The sequence below is a fragment of the Pelophylax lessonae genome (assembly GCF_965119305.1).
Source record: "Pelophylax lessonae genome assembly, chromosome: 2".
Lineage (NCBI taxonomy): Eukaryota > Metazoa > Chordata > Amphibia > Anura > Ranidae > Pelophylax > Pelophylax lessonae.
Genome location: NC_138769.1, coordinates 440,040,779 through 440,055,138, shown reverse-complemented (window position 1 = coordinate 440,055,138; position 14,360 = coordinate 440,040,779). Strand labels below are relative to the sequence as shown.

Sequence of the window (14,360 nt, the reverse complement as noted above, 5' to 3'; positions counted from 1 at the left end):
CCGGGAAAGGAATGAGGCTTGCTAATACGTCAGACCTCAGTGTCATGGTACACAAGACCCTCCAACTTTCAAATGATGGTCTGTCAAGCCAGAGAGCTTTGATATATGTTTTGAGAAGCATGAAGAGATTAAACATATTGTGCTGGCAAGTCTTTTGAATCCTCGATACAAGAACCATGCTTTCTTTTCTGATGTATTGGCCAAGGCAAAACAATGGCTGACAGAAGATATTCAACCGGAGCTGCAGGGGGTTCCTGCCAAAATGACAACTCCAGAACAGCATTTTTATAATCTGAAAGAGCAGCATGCTGCAAAAACAGAAAAATGTCCAAAAAGACGACGACGAACATAAGAGAATCTTCTTCATCATGATCGAATTGATCATGACATTTTCTGTGTTTTATTGGGGCCTCATGCAGAGGATTTTTCTGAGTCTGCAATAATGAGCCTGGATGATGAACTTCATCTCTATTTGAAGGAACCAGTAATTGACAGAAGTGGTGATCCTCTTCAGTGGTGGAAAGAAAATGAGGCATGCTTCTCATGCTAGAAGACCTCTCTCCCTCTCCCCCCCCCCCCTTTCTCCCTCTCCCTCTCCCCGCCCCCTCTCTCCCCCTCCCACTCCGACTCTCCCTCTCCTTCCCCCTCTGTCGTCCTCTCCTCCTGTACCAAGTGAGCATGTTAATGAGGTGGCAGCATTATATGAAAAAAAAACAGAAGCCGTTTAACAGGTGAACATGCTGAAATCTTCTGCAGTATAATATTATTCTACCTAACTGGGAGTATTCAAAAGTGTAGTAGTACTAGTGTCCACTCCAATCCACTGTCTAGCAGTTTTGCACTGACTGCAGTAGTGATTAAAATCATTGTAGTGAGTGCACTACTGCAGCAGTAGTCCACTGACTCCAGTCCAATCCATTGTCTAGCTTTTTTTCTAGCAGTTTTGCTGCCACTGACTGCACTGCTGCAGTAGTGATTTAAAATTATTGCAGTAAGTAAGTGCACTACTGCAGCAGTTTATGCATCATTCACAATCAGATGATGTCACACTGATGTCCCTGCAAGTGCAGTTTTCCTATCAGTTTTCATGCAGTTAAGGTGTGAACGCACCCTTAATGTTAAAGTTAATAAATAAACATTAACATGTTCAGTAACAGATTTGTGTCAAAATTTGTGTTTACTTTGCAAAACTTTAAATGTACAAAATATTGGCCCATATCTGCTGATACCGATATGCGATGGCCAAAATATCCGTATCGGCAACGAAAAACCATTATTGGTCGATCCCTACTATTCATAGGTTAACATCAAAGTGGTTCGCTATTAAGGAGCATCAGAAGTGGTTGTTATTGCTTGTGGGAAAATTTCTGTAGTTGCTTAGTGGTCTTTGGCCATTCATTTATTTTACACACGATGCTCATGTTTGTCAACTAAATATGGAAGCTGGGGCATGGTGTATTACTCACTTCATTTGTGGATCTATACTTATTATCATTGGGCTACATTGTGTCAACAGGAATAGACTGAAATACATACTTTTTTGTTGAAGAAAATGCCACCTACCCCGATGTCTGTAGCCATACACTGTTTGGATTTAATCCATTACATGATGAAGTGTTCAGCATCCCTTGGTAGAAAAACAAAAGCCGCGGGGAAAACTGTAAAAAAAAAAAAAATCAAATGCAGCCAGTGTTTTAGTATTTTGATAGGCGGCAGGGCCAGCTATCAAAATACAATAGCAGCAGTCGGAGATTTTGTCTGTTCTGCTGTGTAGCATGGACAAAGGAATATGTTGGATATGTACAGGATATGTATATAGTGTTTGATCACATGATCTCTGTTGAAGTGGGAGATCACCCAGTTTAAACTCTTAGGACTCATTCACACCATGGGACACTCATTCACACCATGGGCTGTGATTAAAATTGTGTCTTGAATTGGCTGCCTAATAAAACCTCCCCTTGAGGGCAGCTCAGTACCTAGCACTTCTGCCTTGCAGAGTTGGATCCTCGGTTTGAATCCAAGCCGGGACAGTATCTGTATGGAGTTTGCATGATCTCTGTGTGCTTGTATGTTTTTTATTTCTCCTGGGTACGCTATGCTCCTACCCCATTTCAAACATGTGCTGGTAGGTTAATTGGCTCATGTCTTTGGCCCTAGTATGATATTCTTCTAAGCACCCCAAGAAATGGCTGCCTTACCCCCTATCTGCTGCTCCAATGCCGATTTGATAAGTGATATGAGTCCCTAGAGAGAAAATCGCTATTGCAATCTAATTATTTAAATGCACAAAAGCTTGTGCATTGCAGTGCACTTTTTTGTGGTGAGATAGGTTATAGATAATTTTATTACTTTATTTGACTCGGTAATTACACTTTTGTGTTCATCATGATTTCCAAATAGATACTGAGTATACGTGATAGTTAGTTAATTATTTTTCTTGCTATTGCAGAATCTCATGGTAGTATATGATAAGCAAATGGAACTGCTGGAAAATGAGAAGGAACGGGCCAGCTCTACAGAACATCAATTGGAAGAACTCTCACGTCGGTTACATTCTGCTCTTCTGGAGGTACAGGCTAAATAATTTGTTTTTTGTTTATTCAAAAACTTTGCTTAATTGTACATTACAGAACACAGAGGAGGTAATATTCATGACTACTTTGGTTTTGCTGCCACCTTCATGTGAAAGAACACTTGCCAGAAAAAGGCAGTAATCCCCACCCAGGCATAACAGTCTATTAAGTCACGCCTCGTGCTGTTGTCGGAAGGCGATGGATGCTTTCCTTGGTCTCTCTGAAGATTTTTTCTCTTTGAACTTAATTCTACATTTTCTGGCCTGTTCCTTACACTCCTGCTGGGGTAGAGGTGTGCAATGTCTGCTCTTCTGTGTTGGATCCTGAGGGCAGCGACGTCTGGTGTACAGCTTACCTGATGATCTCGATGGCTGGATGATTTTACAGATCCAGGGCAGTGGTTCTCCTGGAGGGAAGTCGAATCCCTGATGGCCCTATGGGGAGCATCTAATGTTATGGGTAGATTTTCTGGGTCTAATGGCTCTATGGCATGGTCTTGGTTGGTGACATAGCTGCAGATGCCTTCCAGCTGATGCATTTTCACCGCTATTTCCACCGAGAATGCAAGAAACACATCTGCTCCTTGCTACCTGCTTCTTCCTACACAGGACATCATCATCATTGATGCTCTGAATCCCTACCAATATATGGTACCTTCACTTTTTAAGGGGTAAAGTCCTCCACTTCTTTTGTGTCAAAAGGGGAATTGTCTGCAGCTAATTTTGGATGGTGAAATCTGCTCTCAGGTTTTCTCACTGCCTTGGAACACCTGGGATGCAAACATGGACACTCTCCTTCCCTTTCTCCCCTTTTGAAGGATGATGAAATGTTGGAGGTAATTCTTCTGCAGGAGGAAGAGGAAGAAGTGGAAGTCTTTGAGGATTAGGTTATCTAATGTAGATGACTCCTCCCAGGAAGAATTTCTGGGTCCAGGGCTGGCTCAGACACAGAAGGCCACAGAGGGCTTTTTATGTGGTTTGCACTAACTTTAAAGTGGAACTACACTGAATATGAGCACCACAAAACCGCTATTTTAACCGCTATTCGCTATTTAATTTATTGTAATATTCAAAGCAAAATCCCCCACCAGATGTCCGGCTTCTGTCGAACAAGCATGCTGGAATAACAGCAGCCGATCAGCATCTGATCAGCGCTGGCAGCCAATGGATATGAGCACTGACTGGTGTGTTCTGGCTGGGGAGCAGTCCCTCTGTCAGAACACAATATCTCAGCAAGAAGATTGCTGTACTAACATCACATAGTTAGCCCACTGGGTTGAATGCAAAAAAAAAAACTTTAAGTGTATACCGGGCTTTACTCATATCTTTACCCAGATAAGGTTGTGTTGAGGCATCAAACCTCTTTCTTCTCTAAGGTGGTTTCTTCATTCCACCTGACTGTCTGGGCATTGTGTTGCCATCATTTTTGTCCTCATCCCAAGCATCCTAAGGAGAAGATGCTTTACTGTTTGGATGCTACTTGAGCTGTCCAAGTTTATTTAAACTCTTCAGCTTCATTTTGATAGTCTGATTCCGTTTGTTCTGCCCCAGGATCCTTGCAAGATTAAAACCAATTCTTGATATACTATATCTAGGTGGATTTGTCTGCTTATTTCTCAGGCAAATGGGGGGGGGAAAAAGCCAAGGCTCGCCCTTTCCCAAATAAGGCCCATTCTACTAGGAATGTTTTTAATGGGCTTTTTCAGCATTATGTTTCTATTCTACTAGAAGACTGCTATCTGGTGTTTTCTTCATAAGTTTACTGAATTCTAACAGGTTGATGTTTATGCCTCTGCAGTTGCCAGCTTGGGTGAAAAGTCTTGCAGGCAGCTTTGTAGTAGGGTTCCCCCATTTCTGTTTGTGATTTTTGGGCTTGTTGTCCTTGTTTCTTTTATGCCTTCCTTGTCCAGTGCATTGGCACATCCCAAGGAGTCCTAAATATTAACTCCTCCTATGTAATAATTTCCTATGTAATAATTTCTATATTGTATTTCAGTTGTTTCTAGCCTACTCTTCTTAATCTGAACGATCTTTGCAAACTTACTTTGTGAAAATCCCGAAACATTTACTTCTCTTAATTCTGTGCCATGTATTCGCTATTCCCTGAGAGTAGGAACTGCTGTGTAACACTTTTTACAGAACCTGCCTTTCAAGGGGCTGAAAGAAGTTACAGGAGGCAGAGTTCAAATAGGCTTACATTGGATTGTCAATAATTGTTTGCAATGCTACTACCAAGTTTTGTTTTAAAATGAAAGTGTATGCTGTGACCATTCAACTCTTTTAATGTCATGCAACTGTATTTTAGCATGAGAAGCTGAATTCTGTTAATGAAGACCTGGTGACCCGCATGGAAACATTGCAGTCCAACAATAGGTTACTGGAAGCTCAGATACTTGAAATGCACAGAGCTAAAGCTGCACTAGATAAAGACTTGGAAGCTGAAAAACTGATTAAAGAGCAAAAAATAAGGGCAAGTATGCTAAAATAAAACGCATATGCAGCTATTTTCTGTAAATATTACAACAGGTAACTGGAAAATATTTTCAGTGCTTCCTCCTTTTTTTTTTTTTTTTTTTTTTTTTTTTTTTGTTTAACCAGCTTAATATCGGTCGCTTTCACCCCCTTTTTTCTGACTTTTTCAAGACTTCATTTTATTTATTTTTGGAAAATGCGGAAAGAAAATCATTTTTTCTTTTTTTACAGATTTGCCAGTTTAATAATATATATTTCTCAAATGCAGCATGAGCATACATAGAATAACACCCCAAAACACATTCTGCTATTCCTCCTGAGTATACCACGTGTGAGACTTTTTCACTGTCTGGAATGATTATGTACTGGACATTTTGCTTGTGTATCGGAAAAATCTATTTTCTGTAATGGTCACCGTCACCACTGTGGAAGTGGTCAAGGAATATAGCTTAGTGTAGCATCCCCTAAAGCAGTCCCAGTTCCTAGAAGTCAAGTAAGCCTAGCCTACTGGCACATGGCTGCCCCCAGGAATTCTATGTCCACTGGCCTGGATGAATGCAGGAATGGTAGTCAGCAGGATGTGCAGATGGATCAGTTCAGGCCGCAGGCAGATACATGGTCCGTGAACAGGCCAGGGTTAGTACAGGTGGCAGGCAGAGGCAACACTGTACTGGTGTTGCGGTGATCAGGGATACGGTACGGTATTGGGGACAATAGGACTGGTGTGGCAATGTTTTTGGGCACTGGGACTACTACGATGGTGATCATGGGCTCAGTAACTGGTTGTGGCGGGGATCAGGAACACAGTAACTGTTGTGTTGGTGATTACGGACAAGATGACTGATGTGGCGGGGATTGCGGACAAGATGACGGATGTGGAGGTGTTTAGGGACAAGATGACTGATGTGGTGGTAATTAGAAACACTGTGAGTGGATGGCAGTGATTAAGAACCCTGACTGGTGCAGTGGTGTTTAGGAATACTGACTGACCGCACTGGTCTGGTGACATTGTACTGCAGTGACCAGAGATAATGGCTGGCCACACAGATATACAAAGATATATATATATATATATATATATGTCTACACACCCCTGTTTAAAATTTTTCCTCCACCTTTTATTGTGATCTATAAATTGTACAACTCAATTGAAGAGCAAATTGAAATGTTTTAAGGGGGGGGGGATAAAAACCTAAATTAATGTGGTTGCATAAGTGTGCACACCCTCTAACTGGGGATGTACCTGTGTTCAGAATTAAGCAATCGCATTCAAACTCGTGGTAAATAGGAGTCAGTCCACACCTGCCATAATTTAAAGTGCCTCTGATTAACCCCAAATAACGTTCAGCTCTTCTAGTAGGTCTTTCCTGGCATTTTCTTAGTCGCATCCTAAAACAAAAGCCATGGGCTGCAGAGAGCTTCCAAAGCATCAGCGGAATCTTATTGTTAAAAGCTATCGGGAAAAGGCTACAAAAGAATTTCCAAGGCATTAGATATACCATGGAACACAGTGAAAACAGTCATCATCAAGTGGAGAAAATATGGCACAACAACAGTGACATTACCAAGAACTGGACGTCCCTCCAAAATTCATGAAAAGACGAGAAGAAAACTGGTCAGGGAGGCTGCCAAGAGGCCTACAGAAATATTAAGGGATTTGCAGGAATATTTGGAAAGTACTGACTAAGTGGTACAAGTGACCACAATCTCCTGTATTCTTCATATGTCTGGGCTATGGGGTAGAGTGGCAAGACAGAAACCTTTTCTTATAAAGAAAAACATCCAGGCCCTGCTAAATTTTTCAAAAACACATCTGAAGTGTCCCAAAAGCTTGTGGGAAAATGTGTTATGGTCTGATGAAGCCAAGGTTGAACTTTTTGACCATAATTCCAAAAGATTTGTTTGGCGCAAAAACTACACTGCACATCCCCAAAAGAACACCATACCCACAGGGAAGCATGGTGGTGGCAGCATCCTGCTTTGGGGCTGTTTTTTCCTTCAGCTGGAACAGGGCCCTTAGTCAAGGTAAAGGGAATTATGTACCATTCCAAATACAAGTCAATATTGGCACAAAACCTTCAGGCTTCTGCTAGAAAGCTGATCATGAAGTGGAACTTCATCTTTCAGCATGACCATGACCCAAAGCATACATCCAAATCAAAAAAGAATAGCTTCACCCGAAGAAGATTAAAGTTTTGAAATGGCCCAGCCAGAGCCCAGACCTGAATCCAAAAAATCTGTGGGGTGATCTGTAGAGGGCTGTGCACAGGAGTGACACTCGCAATCTGACATATTTGGAGTGTTTTTGCAAAGAAGAGTGAGAAAATATTGCCAAGTTAAGATGTGCCATGCTGATAGACTCGTACCCAAAAAGACTGAGTGCTGTAAGAAAATCAAAGGTGTTTCAACCAAGTATTAATTAAAGGGAGTGCGCACTTATGCAACCATAATATTTTAATTTTTATTCATTAGAGCCCTGATTCTGTAGAAGCTGACATAGTTATGAAACCACTCCCATTAGACTCACTCAGCACAGAGGAACAAACAGTGATTTCTTGAGAATAACAAAAGGTAGGAATCTGCAACAAAGTTTGTTATAATCCTTGCACTGTACATAGATCTTCCTGAGGGGAACGTTTTTTTTTTTTTTTTTCCTCAACAAAAGTGGAGTTATGCTTTTATTCTTCCTGGCTTAGATTCAACAAGGTGTTGGAACCATTCCCCAGAGATTTTGATGCATATTGACATGATGGCATCACGCAGTTGCTTCAGATTTCCGGCTGCACATCCATGATGCAAATCTTCCGTTCCCCACATCCCAAAGGTGCTTTATTGGATTGAGATCTGGTGATTGTGGAGGCCATTGAAGTACAGTGAACTCATTGTCCTGTTCAAGAAACCAGTTTGAGATGATTTGAGCTTCGTGACATGGTGCATTATCCTGCTGGAAGTAGCCATCAGAAGATGGGTACACTGTAGTCACAAAGGGATAGACATGGTCAGCAACAATACTCATATAAAATATAAAATATATATATATATATATAATTTATTTATTTTTTTTCACCAGAGTAGTATAGTGTTACCATAGTGCCTATTGAAACCATGATTGGTCACAGCGATCATAGGGTACCAGGGTTGTTCATGGTGGCCCAGTACTGTGATCAGTAATCGGCTGTTTCTGGTGGATACAGTTGGTTACATACATGCCGTTGCATGCCCTAGATGTGTACCAATGCACAGCTCTGGGAGGACATACAGGTTTATGTATATTGGCTGGGTGGGAAGTGGGTAATGTATTTAAAGTGGTTCTACAGTAAAAAGTTTTTTTTACCTTCATGCATTCCCTGCAGGTAAAAAATGTTGCACCACTTGTTACACCAACCCCCCCCCCCCCCCCCCACCCAAACACTGACCTGACTCCAGCACTGTCCTGTCTGCAGCATCACTGCTCCTCCTAGTCTTACAGGAGACTCTGAGAGCAACGGGAGCCATAGGCACTGTCTGTGTCTATGGACGCAGTACAAGGCTCCTGGGTGGCAGTTATATATCCCCACTATTCGAGTTTTGGTCCCTTTTTAACCACTTGCTGACCGCGCTATAGCCAAATGATGGCTACAGCGCGGTCGTCCAGTTTTAGTAGGACCTCCTATGTGCTATCCAGCACGCTCTATAGCTTTGTCCTTGGGACACAGCTGATCACAGATTGGGGTAAAGGGCCAATCACAGCTGCCCTTTACCAATAACCACAGTCGAATGACTGCTGATCGCAATGTAAACACAAGCTGATTAACAGCATTCCTTTTTTGCGTGAGGAGTGTAGAGGCGATAACCAGCTTGTGTAAAAGGGACATCTACTGTACACTGGTAATCGGGGCACTGATTATCAGTGCAGTCCCAACAGTGCCCACCAGCACTGCCTGCCACCAGTGCTGCCTATAAGTGCCTCCTCATCAGTGTCACTTATCAGTGCTGCCTGCGAGTGCCCATCAGTGCAGCTTATCAATGCCCGTCAGTGTCAGTGCAGCCTTCTCAGTGCACATTAGTAAAGGAGAAAAATTACCTGTTTGCAAAATTTTATAACAAACTATGAAAACCATTTTTCTCTCTTGTTCATTGAGGGACACCCACTCCTTAGGATTCTTGACCATTGGGTTATATTGCCCCCTACAGGAGTAGGACACTAGGAAGAAAAAAGAACTTGACTGTGCCTATGGGCAGTCTCAGGAGGTATACTCCCCCCCCCCCTCCCCCCCTCTCTGCTATAGATACTAGGACCTAATTCCTTGCTGGGATCTCTGGTCTTGGCAATTATATTCCCTTTTTAAATGGCTTTCTTGCTCCCGTTTTTTTCCTGCGATATCTTCAATCAACTGTTTGACTGGGTGACAGGCTGTATAATCTAGATCCACTGGTCGCCCCAGTCTGGCCAGCAAGCGTGCACAGACCACAGCTCCGCGCTAGGTCGGGCTGCAACATAGCCCTACTGGACAGGGGCCGGTTTTGCGAGATAAATGCCTCGCGAGGTCGCATACGACTGGGTCTCGGCCTGAGTCGCAGCGTTCCTCCTTGCCGACAGGCCCCCCCATTTAAATGGCAAGGAGGTCTGTCTGGAGAGGTGCCCGTCTGGTTTTTGTTATGATGAGCAGCTGTCCCCTCTCCCCCTGGAGGGTTTTTGGGGTGGACACGGTCCCCTTCCTAGGACGGTCGGACCCCCGGGTTTCCTAACTTTCTGTTAGACCCCCCTATCTTCTGGTGGTTCATGTGGGTCATCTAGCCCCCCATCCACACCCCCCCCCCCGGCTGTATCTTAGCTTAGGGCCTGGTGCTGTGTTGATGGTGGGGTGGGGGGGTACGCCACCAGCGCCTGGGCTAACGGCTTGGGGGGTGGGGACTGTACCTGTGTGAGGGCCCTGTGCCCAGTTCCCCTCTTCCCTCAGGTTTAATTCCTGTGCCCCAGGGATCCCTCCTGGGAGCCTCGTGGAACCACGTGCAGCAGCCATTTAATTGTAGTCTGTTATCGTTTATGTCCGGCGGCAATGTTTGTGTAGTCAGGCAGCCATTTTTTGTTGGTCCAGCATACTACAAAGCGGTTGACATTACAGAGAAGCCTCTGGGTGGGGATTTCGGCTGTGGGGGCCCCTCCTTTTCCCTTGGTGCTGACTCCAGGATCTTTTCTTTTCCTGGACGCCACACATGGAGAAAGTGCTATCCTGATGCAGCCGGTGCCTTTCTGGTGGGGTGGGGGAGTCTGGTGGGGCCCCTGCTGCATGATTGTAAGGTGCTTTTTTGCTTGGGACCTGGTGGCGCTACCAGCGCAGTGGGGGTGTCCCTTGGCAGTGCTACACATTTTGTGGGGGTCCCCCCCCCCTCTTTACCAGTGGAGACCTTGGAGCACGTTTCCCACCCTGACCCCCTCTCAGAGGCTGCGGGGCCCTCAGGGTCCCAACCCTCAATTAATGCACTGATGGTGGTCCTGGAGTCATTTTTGTGTGCTGGGTGAAAGTGGCTTTTGGGTGGCGGGCTAGCAAAAGCCCCAACCCCCACCCTGCTTCCCCTGCCTCATCTGTCTCATCAGATCCTAAATCTGATTCAGCTCCTGTGGGGTCTTCAGCCATGCGCCCTCACTTTTCTGATAGTGAAGATTATTCCTCCACACCTGTAGCTGTGCTTGAAAAGATGCTGGTGGACACACTCATTTGTGTCTGTGCATGAAACTTTAAAAATGGAGGATGCAGCTGTGGCAGAGGTTCCCCCTTCCCCTTAGACACTCACAAGCCTAGATCAGCAAAGGGGTTTCCTTTTCCCGGGTTTCTAGGCTGTCTATTTTGGCAGTGGTACCAAGGCGCGGACCAGATCTCTAAAAGGGAATAAAAAAAAAGCTTTAACTGATTTACCTTTTCAGGGAGAATGCCTTTTGGGGCTACCCCTGTTTGGGGTCTCCTTGGAGCAGTGCAAGACTTATTTTCTCTGTCGCTCATTGACAGACGCAGTCCTCTTTGATTAATATCAGTAGGGTTATACTGTCCCTACAGGAGTAGGACACTAAGCAGGAAAAACGTTCTGGCTACACCTTAGGGGCAGTCCCAGAGGGTATATCCTCTCTCTCCCTGCTACAGGATGTCAGTTTTTTTCTGCCTAGTCAGGAGTAAGGACCTAAGTTCCTTGCTGGGATCTCTGGTCCTGGCAAGCTTTTTTAGATAAATCTTTTTTAGTTAGCTTTTTCTCTCCAGTTTTTGTTCCTGTGAGATCTTCAAGCAATTATGCTCGATCTGGGCGACATGCTGGATGTTGAGATCCAGTGGTCACCCCATCCGGCCTACGAGCGCGTGCAGGCCCTAACTCCGCGCTTGGTTGGCCGCGACATAGTCCCATTGAGGGACTGGCCCCGCGAGTTAAACGCCTCGCCAGATCGCCCACGACCAGTCTGAATCGGAGTCGCGGCGTCCGTGTTGGCCGACAGCCCCCCCACCTCGGTGGAGAGGGGTTCTGTCACGAGTTGGTGCCCGCCTGTTCCGGTATGGTGAGACACGTCCTTGGCAAAAGTGTTTCTCCCGGCGGAGAAACTCCAGAAGATTCAGTCGACGACTCCGTTATTATTGACCGTCAACTGGCCTTCTCTGCGGACTTGCATGAGGGTTTTGGGACTGATGGTGGCCTCCTTCGAGGCAGTACCGTTTGCCCAGTCTCATACCCGGATTCTTCAAAAGGAGATTCTTCTCAAATGGAACCGGAATCCCGATTCCCTGGACAATCGGATCCGGCTAAGCGAACGGACCAGGGAATCTCTGGTTTGGTGGCTTCGGTCGCCGATGCTCAGTCAAGGGAATTCATTTCTTCCAATCTATTGGACGATTGTCACCACGGATGCCAGTCTATCCGGGTGGGGGGGGTTCTCGGCAGACGATCTGCTCAGGGGCTCTGGTCCCTGGAAGAATCCAAGTTACCGATAAATGTATTGGAACTGAGAGCGATCAGACTTTGTCTGATTCACTGGACCGAGCAGCTCCGGGGCAGCCCGGTGCGGATCCAGTCGGACAATGCCATGGGCGTGGCTTACGTCAATCACCAGGGGGGCACCAAGAGTGTCCTGGCGGCCGTAGAAGTGGCTGGCTGGCATCCTTCGTTGGGCAGAACGATTTGTTCCAGCCCTCTCCGCGGTATTCATTCCGGCGGTGGAAAATTGGCAGGCAGATTTTCTCAGCCGTCAGATTCTGGATCAAGGGGAATGGTCTCTTCATCCAGAGGTATTTCACCAATTGTGCCTTCGTTGGGGCACCCTGGATGTGGATCTGTTGGCATCTCGGCTCAACAGGAAGGTGCGGAGGTTTGTAGCCCGCTCCCACGATCCTCTAGTGGTCGCCCCGTGGGGGCAGTATCAGCTACTGTATGCCTTCCCCCCTCTGAAGTTGCTGCCGAAACTTCTTCGCAGGATAGAGGTAGAGGGAATTCCAGTTATCCTTGTGGCTCCGGACTGGCCTTGTCGGGCCTGGTACGCCGACTTGGTCAGGCTGGTCGCGGACGCTCCTTGGCGACTTCCCCTCAGGGAGGATCTGCTGTCTCAGGGACCGATCTTCCATCCTGCTTTACGATCGCTGGCTTTAACGGCCTGGCCATTGAGACCCAGGTGCTGAAGGACAAGGGGTTGTCAGCTTCAGTTATTCCTACTCTAATTAAAGCGAGGAAAGCGACTTCCAGAAAGGTCTATCATCGCACATGGAAGTCTTATATCGTGTGGTGTGAATCCCTTGGGTTTCCTCCACGTTCTTACTCGGTGGCCCGAATATTGGTTTTCTGCAACAGGGGGTTGAGCAGAAACTGGCCTTGAGCACTATCAAGGGTCAGGTTTCAGCGTTAGCAATCTTCTTTCAGAAGCCTCTGGCTACTCAGTCCTTGGTGCGGAATTTCATCCAGGGGGTGCGGCACCTGGCTCCGCTGGTGCACGCGCCCTTGCCACCCTGGGATCTTAATTTGGTGTTGTCGGTTCTTCAGAAACCTCCCTTTGAAAATATTAGGGAGATTCCCTTGCTTACCTTATCCCAGAAGGTGGCCTTTTTGGGGGCTATCACTTCTGCACGCAGGGTGTCAGAATTGGCCGCATTGTCCTGTCGTTCCCCATATCTGGTGGTTCATAGGGATAAGGTGGTTCTTCGTCCGAATCCATCCTTCCTTCCTTGGTTTCAGAGTTTCATCTAAATGAGGATATTGTGCTACCTTCCCTGTGTCCTAAGCCCAGTCATCCTCGGGAGTTTGCGTTACACTCCTTGGATGTGGTTCGGGCGATCAGGGTGTACTTGACTACTACGGACTCTTTTCGTAAGACTGATTCACTTTTTGTGATCACGGATGGCCCTAGAAAGGGGTTGCCTGCGTCTGCCGCGACTATCTCTAGATGGATCAGACAGACGGTGGTACAGGCTTATTCTATCAAGGGTTGGGTTCCTCCGTTCCCTGTTAAGGCGCACTCCACTCGGGCGCTTAGTGCTTCCTGGGCCTTCCGCCATCAGGCGTCTGTGCTTCAGGTTTGCAAGGCGGCTACCTGGTCGTCGGTTCATACCTTTACAAAATTTTATAAAGTTGATATGCTGGCATCGGCGGATGCCTCTTTTGGCCGCAAGGTTCTGCAGGCCGCTGTTTGAGGAGACCGTTGATCTACCTCGAGGGTTTTTCCTGTTGGGTTTTCAGTTGAGTCTCATCTTTTTGTCCGATGAGCCTTTAATACTTCTGTTTGGCTCCGGCTGGGCCTTCTGGATTGGATTTTGATTTCCGTTATCCCACCCCTCATTTGTGGCACTGCTTTGGGACGTCCCTACTGATATTAATCAAAGAGGACTGTGTCTGTCAATGAGCGACAGAGAAAATTGGATTTTTGACTTACCGTAAAATCCTTTTCTCTTAAGCTCATTGACAGACGCAGTACCCGCCCCTCTATTTTTGAGTTGGGTTGAATTCTCTGACACTGCTTTGTTACATAACTGACATCCTGTAGCAGGGAGAGAGAGGATATACCCTCTGGGACTGCCCCTAAGGTGTGGCCAGAATGTTTTTCCTGCCTAGTGTCCTACTCCTGTAGGGGGCAGTATAACCCTACTGATATTAATCAAAGAGGACTTCGTCTGTCAATGAGCTTAAGAGAAAAGGATTTTACGGTAAGTCAAAAATCCAATTATTTCAAGGGGCTTCAGAACATTTTCAAGGTTTTTTTACTCAAACCTCTTTACAGTCCCCAGGAAGGAAGGCAAGGTACGTCCAATTCTGGACCTTAAGACGCTAAGCTGCTTTGTGCGCGTACAGAAGTTCCGCATGAAGTCCA

The 14,360-nt window shown here is 45.9% G+C and overlaps 1 protein-coding gene across 1 annotated transcript in view; it reads left to right on the top strand.

Annotated features, from left to right (window-relative positions):
• The window catches only part of GCC2 (GRIP and coiled-coil domain containing 2), a 124,091-nt gene that overhangs the window by 42,440 nt on the left and 67,291 nt on the right, over positions 1-14,360 (top strand). Inside the window, exons 10-11 of the mRNA XM_082244532.1 lie at positions 2,453-2,572; positions 4,881-5,045. Coding sequence (XP_082100658.1) covers positions 2,453-2,572; positions 4,881-5,045 — 285 coding nt within the window. The remainder of the gene's footprint in view (positions 1-2,452; positions 2,573-4,880; positions 5,046-14,360) is intronic.